The sequence below is a fragment of the Diabrotica virgifera genome, chromosome 7 (assembly GCF_917563875.1).
Source record: "Diabrotica virgifera virgifera chromosome 7, PGI_DIABVI_V3a".
Taxonomy (NCBI): domain Eukaryota; kingdom Metazoa; phylum Arthropoda; class Insecta; order Coleoptera; family Chrysomelidae; genus Diabrotica; species Diabrotica virgifera.
The window spans coordinates 152276184-152291592 of record NC_065449.1 but is presented as its reverse complement, the minus strand read 5'-3'; the positions used below and the strand labels follow the sequence as shown (position 1 = coordinate 152291592).

General features: G+C 30.3%; 1 protein-coding gene across 1 annotated transcript in view; it reads right to left on the bottom strand.

The window, feature by feature from the left end:
• LOC114331985 (putative transcription factor SOX-14) overlaps positions 1-5667 on the bottom strand; it is a 119466-nt gene extending 113799 nt beyond the window's left edge. Inside the window, exon 1 of the mRNA XM_028281678.2 lies at positions 4956-5667. Coding sequence (XP_028137479.1) covers positions 4956-5075 — 120 coding nt within the window. The 5' untranslated portion in view covers positions 5076-5667. The remainder of the gene's footprint in view (positions 1-4955) is intronic.
• Positions 5668-15409: the final 9742 nt, after the last annotated feature.

Genomic DNA, 15409 nt, shown 5'->3' with positions numbered 1-15409 from the left:
CCACCGATATAAAATGCATGCGATTTGGATGTGGTATTAAAATTAAACTCTAGAAATTCTCGACTTTTTTTCGTCCCACCAGTTGAATTTGATGTGAATTAGAAGAAGAACGTATTCAAAATTTCAAAATAGAATTTTACCAAAACGTTGAAAATTCGGATGGTCCGGAAGCTTTGTCCAGGACACGACTTCGTAATTCAGGCCATGTCCCGGATTTTTCGGGCTAGTTGGTACACTACTTATACCCAAAAATGTTATATTTTTCGATAATGTTTTAAAAAAAATTAAATAAGTAACTAATCGATTCTGAACAATATTCAAAGCTAAAAGCAAAAATGAATACAGAAACTGTATCGAATGTCAAGGCATAAAATTAAAATTTTTGATATGATGCTTCTTATAAGTACATATTTATGTAGCTAAGAAATCGAAGGAAACGAAAATATGAAGCAATTCTTAGAAAATACTCTTAAATAACAATTTTAATAAATGTTTTTCTTTTTCCGTCGGTCCCGTCATTTCTATTTTGCTAGCATTACAAAAATGCAGTAAAAATGAGCTTTAAAACATTAAAATGTTCGAAATTGAAGATTTGGGACCAAAAATACTAAGTACATAATTGCAATTTCTAATAAAACTGAAAATCCAAGATTTTACTCTCACGGAAGATTTTTTTAATATCATAAGATTAAAGCTGAGCTTTGATATTTTGTGATGTTTTTTTTATATGCTTATTAGAAAAAATAATGTTAATTACGAAAAACTATAATATAAGTAAATCAAAGTACAAAATTGACAATAATAAGTAAATTGCTACATTTCTGAATCTAGAATATGCACAAGACCTTGTTTGACGACCTATGGCTATGGACCTTGTTTCTGCCGTATCTCAGCAACTTATATTGGTAAATTTGTTTAAAAAACAAAATTTGTTTAATTTATTAATGTTTTGTATTTTGATAACGATTTCCGAAGTGGAAGTCGAAACGTCGAATACATTTAATTTGAAACTAAAATTGTGGCTTATTGCCAAATAAAATAGTAAATTGGTAATAGGTACGTCGAAAATTATTTTTAAATTCTCCAATATTGTTCTGTTATAAAAATATTACAAAGCATTTTCAATATACCACCTATTAATTTCCGTAATTATCGAAACACGATAAATATGAATACTACATACTTCTTCCAATAAATAACTTTTTTGTTCAGATTTAATTGTTTTTTATTCATACTTTCTAGTCATGGAGAAAGGCCAGTGTATTACCCGGTTAAAATGAAAATATGATTTACTCATGGTTTCTCAAAATTTTGCATTTTAACCTTGAATACAATATTTTTTACTATGATCACTAATGCGTTCATATTCAACTAGACACTGATTTTTATGTCTATAATAAAAATATCGAATGAATATACCTAATTAAAGACTTAAATTAAAGTTTGAATACCGTTTTTCAGGACATTTCTTAGAAAACAGCTGTTTTCAATTATTTTATTTAGTAAAAATATTATTTAAAAACTTTTCCACATATTAATATCTCATTTTAAACAGAATTACCTTCATAACACAATTAAACTAGATAGAAAGTCAATTTTTCTGAGAGTGTTGTTCACTTGGAAAATATCGTTTAAAAGTAAGTTAATCATTGAAAATTAGAATTATAGCTGCTACAATATACAAAAATTATAGCGTGTTGGAACTTGTTTAAATAAGAGTAGATAATATTTAAACTAAATCATAATTAGTTTGTATCAAATGAAGATAAGAAACCAAAATTAATAAGGTAGATATTACACCGAGTTCAGCAGAGAATAAAAAATGTGAATAAGTTGTTATAAATAAATTGAGAGCTACTACTAGACTTACAGGCGCGACTGTATTTACAGCTTACACGCTGCTAGTATTTGTTATAATTTATGCATTAACGAAGGCTAGCAAAAAAGGGTAACTCCAAAAATTGTCTTAATAAACTAAATCAACAAATAATTCTTTCTTATTAAGAATAATAAGTCTAATAAATCTTTAATTTCCAATAAAATAATTATTCAACAATAGTGTTGAAAATATGTACAGTCGGAAAAATAAAAGAATACCCATGAACGAACATATAAAACACGCTGCATTTTTCTGTCACCGTATCACAAAGGAAATTGTCCAGTGCAAGTACGTGTAACAATAATTATTACATGTACTTTCGCTGGCCAATTTTTTGTGTGACACGGTGACAGGAAAATACAGCGTGTTTTGTATGTTCGTTCATGGGTATTCTTTTATTTTTCCGACTGTATAAATCAGTTACTAAAGTAATACTTATTTTAGTGGTTGTATGTATTTTACTAGAATGTGTATATGGTCACACTGTATTGCTTTTAACACCTGAATGCATTTCTTTTTAGAATTTTTTCTGTGTTTACTTCCTCATTTTTTTATATTAAAAAAAAAGAAAATTATAAAAATCAACGGAAATAAAAGTAGATAGGTATAATTAACAGAAATTTTAAAGATATTGTGGCAAAAAACTGTGGCTTTATTTATCTAAATTTGTGTATCCCAACGTCTTCCTTATCAACAGAAGTTTGTAATTTTATTTGCAATAGAGCTCAAATGAAAATATTAATAGGTATTCATTGAGATTAAAATAAATTGAAGTTCCAGGTATTAGATATTATATTATTTCCACAATAAGTAAAAGGCCAAAAATATATTCCATGCTTTTAAAAAGTAATGAACAATAATAAGATTATTATTATATTCCTATTTAATCAAGAAGGCAGAATTTTGTATGAATTTGTGTGTGACTTTGAATACAATTTGGAATTAAATAATTTAAGTTTGTTCAATTTTCACAATACCTATATCAGATATTTAACATTAGCGAAACCAATAGTGCTAAAAATGGTTTAAGAAATGCATCGATATACATAGTTGTTTTTAAAATTTTTTGCTTGAAAAATAATTTAATTTTCAATTCAATAATTCAATAATAATGAAGAAACATAAATATAGTTATTTCTTTAGAAGTTACTTATTATTCCCACAATAAGTAAGTAGAAGACCAAAAAAATATTTTATAATTTTAGAAGGTAATGAAAAATAATAAGATTGAAAAATTCCAACTACCTCTAGGTATTTATAAACAACTCAGAATCTTAGCACATCAGATGGTTCACGAATTGTGTGAGATGCATCTGTACATTGTTTTTTTTTTAATTTTTTTTGCTTGAAAAATAATTCAACTTTCGAGGAAGCATAAATACTTTAAAAATAATTATTAGATGTTACAATATCGTGTTTGTTTCAAATGTTGATAATTTGTGTTTTTAAATGAAACTGACCGTATTATATTAAGTTTATTTCAGGAATGAGATATTCAGAAAACATTGAAAAAACTTGATTGTATCACCACAAAACGATTGGATTAATTCACCATACTTTAAAACATTTGGAGAATAGAGGAAGTTCTACATAGAAGACTTAAAAAACATTTATAGAATTTGTCATGTCCTTTATAGCCCTTTATACTAAAAACTAGAAAATATGAAAAACATCTACAAACCCTTGTATGTACGACTTTGGGTTACCTAACAATAAATCAATAAAAACTGATAGTTGGCTCGAAAGAAAAAAAGAGATATAAGTAGTAATCAATTTGAACACAATAAATACAAAAAAATTAAAATATAATCCAATTTCTAGATTTTTTGTCATTTGATAAAAACCATAAAAATTATGGTAAAAAATAATCTCAGATGAATGGTTGGTAGGTACGTTTGGTATTATAAATAAATATTTATTGCCTGTAGACTTGGAAAAATAATCAAATGCAGTGTCATGAATCAATGAATTTTGCTCGGAATTTTGATACTTTTGCAACTGAGACTGCAAAATTGTTTGTGAATTTATTTACTCTGTAGTGAGAAAGCGACTTTCTGCAAAATGCCTTCGGAAATCTACAAATCACATTTTTTGTGACAACTTTCATACTATTTTGCTAATTTTAAAACTTTAGATACTAAAATCAGGCTTTGTAAAGAAAAAACTAAGTTTAGTATGTTATCGTTAGGTTTGATGTCAGAAAATCGAAATTAAATTATAACTTAATCTAAACTAAATCTTAAGATGTTTATTGCAAATAATTTATTCAAAACAATAATTAATAATAATTATTGCATAAAGAGCACTAAATTATAGTTCTGTAGAAAACCTATTACAACCGAAACATCGGTAATACTAAAATTGTTTTTATGGGCAACTATTATTAATAATTATGAAATTACCAGTCTATACTTCATTTACAATTTTTAGGTATTTTAAAAATATTACATAATAATATATTTTCCAAGTTATGATTTTACTTTCCCTTTTTACTGAAATTTTAATTCAGAAATATCAAAGTATTATTTATTTGTCTAGACGAAGAATGATTTCAAAATATTAATATGAATGTATATTATGTTATTGCACATTATAATAAAATAAATATTTATATCTTGCTAAACTGATTATGAAGATAGTTATGTATACACAATATTAAATATGTTGTTCAACAGTCTCATCCAATGTTTGGAATTTATGAAATAATTCATATCAAAATAGAAATTACAATTATTTATATAGTTGATATTATGCAATTGTTTCTTTTTAGTTAAACATAATTAATAATTAAAGAATTTTTACCAAAAAATTTAAAAAATCACAATTTAAAATCGTATGTCCCTTAAAGGTCAACACTAAGTATATAATATAATAGTTTCATGTGCATTAAATATTATTTGAATAATTAATGATTAGCAGTAAAACAAATAATTTATTTTTGTGGAAGATTAAAATTTACTACAATTTCATACCTGTTCAAAATTTCAAAGAGAAAAAAACGTTATCCAAATTGATCACAATAAAACACTGCACACATATTTTTCTTTTCGAAAATTAACAAAAAATTCCAACCTACCTGAGTTGCATCAGAGTAGGGAGTTGACGAATTTTTATCAACCAACTGAGAACCAAAGATGGGTTGACCACTGAGAGAGGGTGTCTCAGAACGCGAGGCATCCATGGTTTGCGGCAACATATCCAAAATAAATTTCAAATAAAAAAAATCGCACAACACCCACTAAGAAAGTCACTTATAATCAGGAGAAAAATTTGTCTAAGTCCTCAAGTGCCTTGCACCCGGCTAGCTTAGCATATTACACTCTCCTCCTCGAATGTAGGATGAATACTGAAAACACGAACTGTATGTTTTGAGTTTGTATCTGAACTCAGCTGTTGTCCCCTCTACGACCCTAAGTGGGGTCGACGCATGTGCGGTATCGTCGATTCGGAACCCCGGACAGCTGATGATAGGTATATGAATCTGACACTTGTATAATGCGATATTTTTTAATATATCCACCCCAACTCGTACCACCCCGACAAATAGGTACTCCAAAATACTTTACACAACAAAAACAAATTTTGAAAATATTCAATACTTCAAATAAAACCAAAACAAATATATTTTTAAAGAGTACCTGAACAATTTACTACGCGGTTTAGGATAGAAAAAACCGATTTAAATGATTTTACAAAAATTTTTAAATTATCAAATGTCACTCTGCGAGAATAAATATGTAAACAAATCAAGGAACACGGATCGCAACTAAATGTAAACTCCGCACGTTTCACAGTTCAGCAGCGAATGAGTGAGAGTAGAATTGTTGGAGACTCCCCTCCACCTCGATAACAAGGGTTCGGTGTTTTGCCGTTAGCGGCGCCAGCTGACGGTGTTGCTCGCTAGGGACTGAATCGGGTTACTAGAATAGGAAAGGTGCCGCATCTAGAATAAATAAATTTACAGCAATAAGCTCATAAGAGACAAAATGTTAATTACAATACTAACATTCTATACCTAGAATACTAGATTTGAATACTATTTATCTAGACCACTAGAATATAGTCCATAATTCAGTATAATCAAGGTTTAATCGTTCCCAAGAAGTCAAAACCTAAATTAAAACAAATAGGCTATTCATATCTGAATTTTCAAAAAGACTACAAGAGTTCATAAGTAGTTCATAAAATATTCCATGATATTTTTGATGGTTAACATACATTTTAATTTATTTGCCAGTCCTAATACTTGCAGGAATGAATAAGTGTCAGGTAACGCAAGAAGTTTGATGATATTTGCAGTGGCGCACCCAGAATTTTTCACACAGAGGGGGGGATTGGCATAGGCACCGAAATTTTGTTGTATTGTTTGTAAAAGAGAAGTTACATTTTCTTACTATTTTTGTATATTTTTTATACGACCTGGGAGGGGTTTGAACCCCCAAAATCCCCACCCCTGGGTGCGCCACTGGACATTTGAGTTAACACAAAGTTACTAAGAATTGGGACCAAAAGTCAGAGCACATACCATTGAACAACGGACCAAGCAATATGGATATATACAAAAGATATCTGCTATAAATTAATAGATATGAATAGTTGCTCATTAATGATATGTGAATATTGGGCAAGTTTTGCAAGAAATTTACAAAAGAAAAACCTAACAGGACTTGTTGAATTTTTCCTAACGAAAGCAAATCTGAGTTGGGCACGTATCCACTAGGTTGGCGCTACCTGTATCTGCTCCAATCGATACGGAATGCGCTCCTCTACATATAAACCGCCACCGATTGGAGCACCACGGCGGAGCGCGTACTGTTCCACGGTCCGGGAGCGCCAATATATCCACTATGTGGAGCAGTTGCAAGAGCTCGGAGCGCCAACATAGTGGATACGTGCCTTAAGAAATTAATTATTGAACACACTATTAGAGCTAGCCAGGCAAAAGAAATGCAAGATATCCACGTACTACAAATATACAATTTAATACTGAAAATCAACTGAAAGCCTACATGGTGAAAGATGGACAAAATGTAGTATGGTACCATCTAAGCTACGTACTTAGAAAAGCAACGCAGACTGCAGGATTTACGAATGCACAAATGCATAAAAATAGGCTAACGGAAGACCTTTACTCAGGGGCGGATTTGAAGATTTGCCGCCCCTGGCCTATCCAAAATTTTTCGCCCTCTCCCCGCCATTGTTTACTTATTTACCAAAATTTGCCGCCCCCTGAATTCTGCCGCCCTGGGCTATAAATCCAGCCCTGCCTTTATTCGTCTTTAGGCATACAGATTAGGTGGCGATGACACTTAGATAAATAAACTATATCATCATCTACTGACATTTGTGTGACAAAATTGACAGTATTATTGGTAAAAGCATTATGTTTTATCCGCTGGGAACATTAACCATGATTATAGGTCACGTGGTATACTCCTATAGTATGTACCACAATACGGGGTACCACTATATGGTACAATATTTCTGATATATTACATAATTATAGTTTAAATGTAGAAATATACGAAGAGATTTTAAGGCTGACAGCTGAAGTGTGACGTCACGACTGTCATATTGTTATGTATTTGTAAACAAAGGTTGAAAAGCCAGGATTTGCCCAATCTCATGGCTTTTTACCTAATTGCTATAAAGTTAGAATTTTGCTTCCTCTGCTCCTTTTTTTGCTTAAGTATAGTGTTTTTGAGATAATACCACCATATTTCGGTCTTAAATTTCAATGAAATATGGTTTTTTAGTGATATTAACCAAGCAAAAGTTAGGACCTTTGGTGAACGATTGTATTTTGTAAAATAAAAAAGGTAATTTTTACCGGTGCTTTGCCCCGGTTTGCAAACGCTATATTGAAAGAGGGATATATGCAGATTCTTTGTGTTTCCAAAGGATCTGGTTGACAAGAAGAAGTGTAATTCATTACTAAGGTAAGAAAATAAAGTGAAGAGAAAGAACTGAATTTATCGCCCTTGGGGAACGGCTTACAAATTATCCCTCCATCAGAAGCCCTGTCGACATGTCATATCCCCTCCATGTCAACACTCCCAGCGGATAGACTGTGCAGTATAAGAAGTATTTTCTCAGTTATCAATCAACTAATTTGGTAATCAATTATGATACTATGTTTGTATGTTTAGATACATATTATTATTTAACCGGTAAATGTAGTTTGCTGATATTTGCGTTACCCTTGGTATAATAGTCGATCAAATTGTTGACTTGACCGAACCAGTGATCGGTGCATCTGAGGTCTCTAAAACGCTGTGCTGATGTTTTTATTTCATTATTTAAATAGATAATAAATAATGTTGCAGCTGTGTTCAGCTCGCAACTTGCATGGAATGGAAAAAATTGATGGTTTACGAGTTTTTTTACTGGGAAATTGATGTATTTTAGGTTAATTTCGGCGTAATTTGTGACGGCCATGATTTAACTAGTTTTAAATGTCTTTGATAAATTGATGAGGGGTAGTTGGATAACGAAAAGAGAGGAATTCGATAACAAGGAAAACGGTTTTATATTAGAATTATATTGAATTTTTATGTGAGCCGGAATGACAATATTGCAATATGTATATTCCCATATATGTTCTCTTTAGTTCGTTGAATATATCGTCACTGCGTCTTCATAGTGTTTGAAGAAATTATACAGTATGTCTGTAAGTTGTATCCATATATGGAAATCTTTTTTATTATTAATTTTACGAAAAAAAGTTATTTATAAAAAGTTCTGCATGGTCTAAAACCCAAGATTCAACCATCAGATATCAAATTTTATGAATGTTATACGAGGTATGTCAAAAAGTTTGAGGGCCATATCAAATCACTCAATTTTGGAGCAACAAAAAATTTGGACCTCCGATTTGTCTGAAAATTGGTATATAGCTTCTGCGGGACGTAAAAATAAGATATTTAAGGTCAAAAAATCTTCTTCTTCTTTTTTTCTCAAAATGTTATTTTATGCGATTTTACAGTGATTTGGTGTTTATTTATACAAATTTGCATTTTCTATCGTAAAGTGTCAATGGAAAACATAATATTTTAATAGAAGGGACTCAAAAATGTCATCATATGGCATTCGAACAAGTTACTTTGATTCAAAACAAGCTTTTGATAGAATTTTATAGTGTAGAAAACGTTAAAATACCGTTTTTTACATTTTTCTCCATTTCCAAAATACATCATAATCGATTTGGCTGAAAATTTGCCCACAGATAGACAAAACATAGGACTTTAAGTGGTGAGAAGGATTCGAATTATATTATAATACCAAAAAAGTTACATGCAATATTATAGTCAAAATATAGGCGTCTACTGTAAGTACAATTAACTCGAAAATATCGACCTTACGACAAAAATTGTTAAAAAGAAATTGTAATAATTGCAAATACGATTTATTTGGAACAATTTCAGTTCCTACCATTTTTGTCGAAAAGTTAAAAATGGCGGAGATATTGAGCAAAACAGGTTCTCCTTTAAAATCAAGATGGCGGCTAACGCAACGGAGGAATTCATTCGTGATTTTAAATTTAGGCTACTATTGACTCCCGTAAAGATCAGAAAAATAAAATTTTGGGCAGCTCGGCATTCAAGGTCAAATGCTATCCCGACTCCCGACTGGACTAATATTATACTTTTGAGTCTGATATTACTGCATGTACCTTTTTTGGTATTGTAATATAATTCAAATCCTTCTAACCACTTAAAGTCCTATCTTTTGGCTATCTGTGGGCAAATTTTCAGCCAAATCGATGTTGCTGTATTTTGGGAATGGAGGAAAATGTAAAAAACGGTATTTTAACGTTTTTTACACTATAAAATTTGATCAAAAACTTGTTTTGATTCAAAATAACTTGTTATAATGCCATATAATGACATTTTTGAGTCCTTTCTATTAAAATATTATGTTTTTCATTGATACTTTACGACAGAAAATGCAAATTTGTTTAAATAAACACCAAATCACTGTAAAATCGCATAAAATAACATTTTGAGAAAAAAGAAGAAGAAGATTTTTTGACCTTAAATATCTTATTTTTACGTTCCGCAGAAGCTATATACCAATTTTCAGACAAATCGGAGATCCAAATATTTTTGCCTGAGTGATTTGACATGGAATGTACCTTGAATTTCACTCAAGAGTAAAGTAGCTTTATTTTAGATAACTAACATTATTTTCAGTTATTTAAATTCTGATAACTCTTGTATTATTAATTTTACGAAAAAAAGTGATTCTTAATAAAAAGTTCTGGATGGTCTAAAACCTAAAATACAAATCTTAAAGGTATCAAATTTGATCAATTTTATACGACGTATGTCAAAAATAATAAATTTAGATCAAAAGTAAAGTACCTTTATAGTTCAGAATATTTCAATTAGAAGGATGTAATTTCATACTAAAACAGAGTTTTTAATTCTAAATAACCTTTCATAACAACAATTTTCGATCTTGTGAAAAGTAAACTTATTTTTTTTACTCTTGGGCGAAATTCATATTTTTCTGACATATCTGGTATAAAATTGATAAAATTTGACATAAGATGGTTGTATTTTAGGTTTTAGACCATGCAGAACTTTTTATTAAGAATCACTTTTTTTCGTAAAATTAATAATAAAACTGAATTGAAATAACTGAAAATAACGTTAGTTATCCATAATTTTTCAAGAAAAATTTTTCAATTAGAAGGATGTAATTGCATACTAGAATATAGTTTTTAATTCCAAACAACTTTTCATAACAGCAATTTTTAATGTTGTGAAAAATAAAGCTAGGTACTTTACTCTTGAGTGAAATTCAAACTTTTTGACATACCTCGTATACTGTTCAAAAAAAATTGATATTTGATGGTTAAATCTTAGGTTTTGGACCATATAGAGCTTTTTATGAAGAATAACTTTTTTTCGTAAAATTAATAATAAAAAAGTTTTCCATATGGATACAACTTACAGGGACATACTGCATAATGTGTTTTCAGTTATAACAGTACCTAATGGTAATAAAAAAAAAATGAAGGCACTCGTGGGAGTGCCGACAGAAGTGAAAACTTCTTATAGTATATACATTATGAGCTCAATGCTTTTACCCCATCCTAAAAGAAGTGCTGTACCTATATCATATACGATATGCGCGATGCGTATGCCCTATGCTATTTATGTATACATACACATAATTTATATATGTAGAAAATTGATTTCAGCGAAGTGATGACCATAAAGAAATTTTAAATTCAAAAATTTATTTCGTCGAAACGATGATAGTTGCTAATTTATTACTTTTTTACATCGAAATAGTACACAACGTCCCTAAATAAGTTTCACTTTAAATATTTATTTCGTCGAAGCGATTACGGCCCTAATTCTATACTTTTCTTCCATACAAAAAGTGCACAACGTCCCTAAAAAAGTTTTTACTTAAAAAATTTATTTCTTCGAAGCGATGACGGTCGCTAATTTAATAATTTTTCCTTGTCCAAAAAGTGCACAACGTCCCTCAAGAAGTTTTCATTTCAAAAATTTATTTCGTCGAAGCGATGAAGGTTCGCTAATATAATATTTTCCCCATCCAAAAAGTGCACAACGTCCCTCAAGAACTTTCCACTTCTAAAATTGATTTCATCGAAGCGATGACGGTCGCTAATTTAATACTTTTTTCCATCGAAAAAGTGCACAACGTCCCTAAAAAAGTTTCACTTCAAATATTTATTTCGTCGAAGCGATGGATGACAGTCCCTAATTCAATACTTTTCGCCCATCCAAAATGTGCACAACGTCCCTAAAGAAGTTTTAACTTCAATACATATACGTAAAAAATATTTATTTCGCCGAAGAGATGACGGTCGCGATGACGGTCGCGAAATAAATCCTTTTTTTCTATCGAAAAATAGGTTTTACATTTATTTTAAATTTAAATACTTCTATACAATTTATGTATAGATACACATAATATAGAAAAGTACAAAATTTATTTCGTCGAAGAGATGACGGTCGCTATGACGGTCGCGAAATAAATCCTTTTTCACCATCCAAAAATAGGTTTCACATTTATTTTAAATTTTAATACTTCTACACAATTTATATATACACACACATAAAATATATATATTGATGTGATCTTGATTATTGATATGAGATAATATCTTATATGTTACTTAATTTAATCAATGTATTAATACTAATCTAATTAATTAACCAGATCACATATCAATATGTTTTCAATCTCAGGGCGAATTATAAATTAATTACTTACTTCCGTGGCTTCTAAATATTTCTTAATGGTTCCTAATCGGGATAGAAAAGAAAAGAGTAAAAAAAATACACATATTGGTTACAATTATAATCAAAATATTTTTTATTTTATTTAAAAGGCAATCAATGCTTAATATTTGCTATTTCTTATTATTCTTAAACATAACATTTACAAATGGGAATCTTATTTCCTTTTGGTTTTCAATTGAAAGTTTTTATTAACATTTAACTATTAGGAGTTATTAGGAACAACTCTATTTAAGTTTGATGAAGCTTTTCTGATATTATTGATTATGTTATTCAATTTTTTATATGGAATTTAATACGAAAAACCCATACATTCATGTCCAAACAAATGAGACTGACCTTTTCCTGGTGAACTGAAAATGTCCTCACACAAGACCCTTTCCTGCTATCCTTGGCTGCGATCAAACCTCGTCCTGGCTTCCAGTGATGTTCTCCTTTGAAAAACTAGCTCGAATAGCTCTCGTTCCTGCTTTTGTCGTGATGCTGTGTTCTACCTTTTTCGAAACTGCTATCAGCTACCGGGACACTCTGGGCTCAAGGAGGTTCTTTTACTCTCGACCTGGCCTACTTCTCGTTCCACGATAGATACTCCACACTCACGGAACTATACCGGCTTTCTCACTCTCCGTACACTACCGTCTACTACTCGACTTCACTTCTCGACAGCTCAAAACATTCTGATCTCCCTTTGTCATTCATTCACCTACTTTCTAAATATCCCTTCCAAATTCACAAATCAACCTTCCACCACCAACTCTCATTCGCCGTATTCCTCAAAACCAATTTTTAATCTTTCTAAATATGCTTAATGGATTTCAAAAGAAAATAGTTAATTCCCATTCCAAAATACTTTCTAAATATTTACAAATTTTAATGACCTATTCTCTCTTTCAAATGAGTCTTATTTAGCATAGGCTAATGATCGAAACCTTCCGCGAAAAACGATAATGAACTATCATCTATTTCACTGCGTTTTATTTAGCATAGGCTAATGATCGACCTTCCGCGAAGAAACGATAATGGTACGCGTCATTCACTTTGTTTATTCTAAGCACATTGTTCCGAGTTTCGTCCGCTTATTCTAATCACTTCTTAAAATTACATATAACAATTTATTGTATACAGGTTGTTTTAAATTTATATGCCCGTGGTTGAGAAAATTGAAAATATTTTATATTAAATTGAATTCTGTTTATAATTATCAAAATTTAATTTTCATATCAAATAGAAATATAACAATATGTACCTACAAAATTTATTTCGCCGGAGAGATGACGGTCGCTATGATGGTCGCGAAATTAATCTTTTTTCCCCATCGTAAAATAGGTTTTATATTTATTTTAAATTTAATACTTCTATACAATTTATATATACATACACATAATAAATTAATATATATACAAAATTTATTTCGCCGAAGAGATGACGGTCGCTATGATGGTCGCGAAATTAATATTTTTTCCCCATCGTAAAATAGGTTTTATATTTATTTTAAATTTAACACTTCTCTACAATTTATATATACATACACATAATAAATTAATATATATATACAAAATTTATTTCGCCGAAGAGATGACGTCGCTATGATGGTCGCGAAATTAATCTTTTTTCCCCATCGTAAAATAGGTTTTACATTTATTATAAATTTAAATACGTCTACACAATGTATATTGTTATGATCTGCTTCTTATTAATTTTATATTAATTATTATTTATTTGATTAATTATTTAATTGTCGCAAATCATATATAAAAATGAATAAAAAATCTCAGGGTGCCTTTTTATACTATTAAAAAAAATCTAAATTATCTCACGTTATCCTTATCTTCTCTCGTGGGTTCAGTATCTCTTAGTTGATCCTAATCGGGATAAAATAGGGAAAAGAAATAAAGCAAAATATTAAAATAAACATACAGAATTGTCCTTTATTTATCAAAATCAATACTCTAAAATCTCTCAAATCTAGAACCTGTGGACACAGATGTCCGAATGAAATTTTTACCACTTAAATTTATTGTAGTTAAAAAAAACAATTTATCGGTTTGTTCCCGATGACTTTGGTAAAACAAACTAAACAAAACAAATTTATGTATTCGCAAGATTACCTATATTTACTATTTACCTTTTGAAATATTGGAATTTTAATTCATATGCTTTTTACTCAAAAATTTAGTTTCCGAACATAAAAATCTCTTTTACATAAATTGACTGACCTTTTGCTTCACTCACTCTGATGTCTTCTCGTGATCCAAAACAGCTCTCCCTCGTTGACTATGTTAAAGGCTACTCATCAAAGCCCTCTCCGTTCTCCAGCTTCAAAACTATCAGCATACCAGCACCAATTCTCCAACAAGCCGGGCTTCTTTTGACACGTACTCGATTCAAACAAAACTCCAAAAATTCTTTGCTCTCCTTCTCACAATAATACAGAATCAAAGAGGTATTTCGTCTCAATTTGATCTGTCTCTCGTTCCAATTTTCAACACTATTCTCCACTATCAAACAGCCACTGGTATCTGCTAACTATCTATCCACGAAAACGTCGAACAGCGATGCCAAAAACATAATGACTTCTTTTTCAAACTCTCTCAATCATTCAAACTACCTTTCCCCTTCCAACTTGCCAAGAATCAGAAACAATCTTTTCCATTCGACAAACAAACATTCATTTTCAAAATTATTCCGACCATCCTAATTACTTTCGGGGAAACTCTACAACATTTACTCGTGTTGAACAAAGATATTAAAATTCCAAACTTTCTTTTTAAACCACTTTCCCAGAAAGTGATAATTACATCTACCTGTGGATTCTATAGTTCTCGTAATAAACAATCTATTTTCATTTTAAATCTAAATACATCGTCCTTTTCACTTTAATTATTCACAAAAGTCTTTAATGGTTCATCGGAAAGCTCATTAAAAGAGAAATCTACTTACATCCAAACTAAATTCTAATAAATATTTACAGCTCAATATACAGGGTGTATCAAATTTATGTGCCCGCGTTATTTAAAAAAAAATTAATTTAATTTTAATTTTGCCTTTGATTGATAAAATTGAAAACACAATAATATATACATACACATAATATGTAGCATGAGCGATGACGGTCGCAATGACGGTCGCGATGAGGGTCGCGATGACGGTCGCGAATTCAATGCTTTTTCCCCTATCCAAAGAAAGTGCACAACGTGCCTAAAGAAGTTTTCACTTCAAAAATCACAGAAAAATTCAAATCCAAATA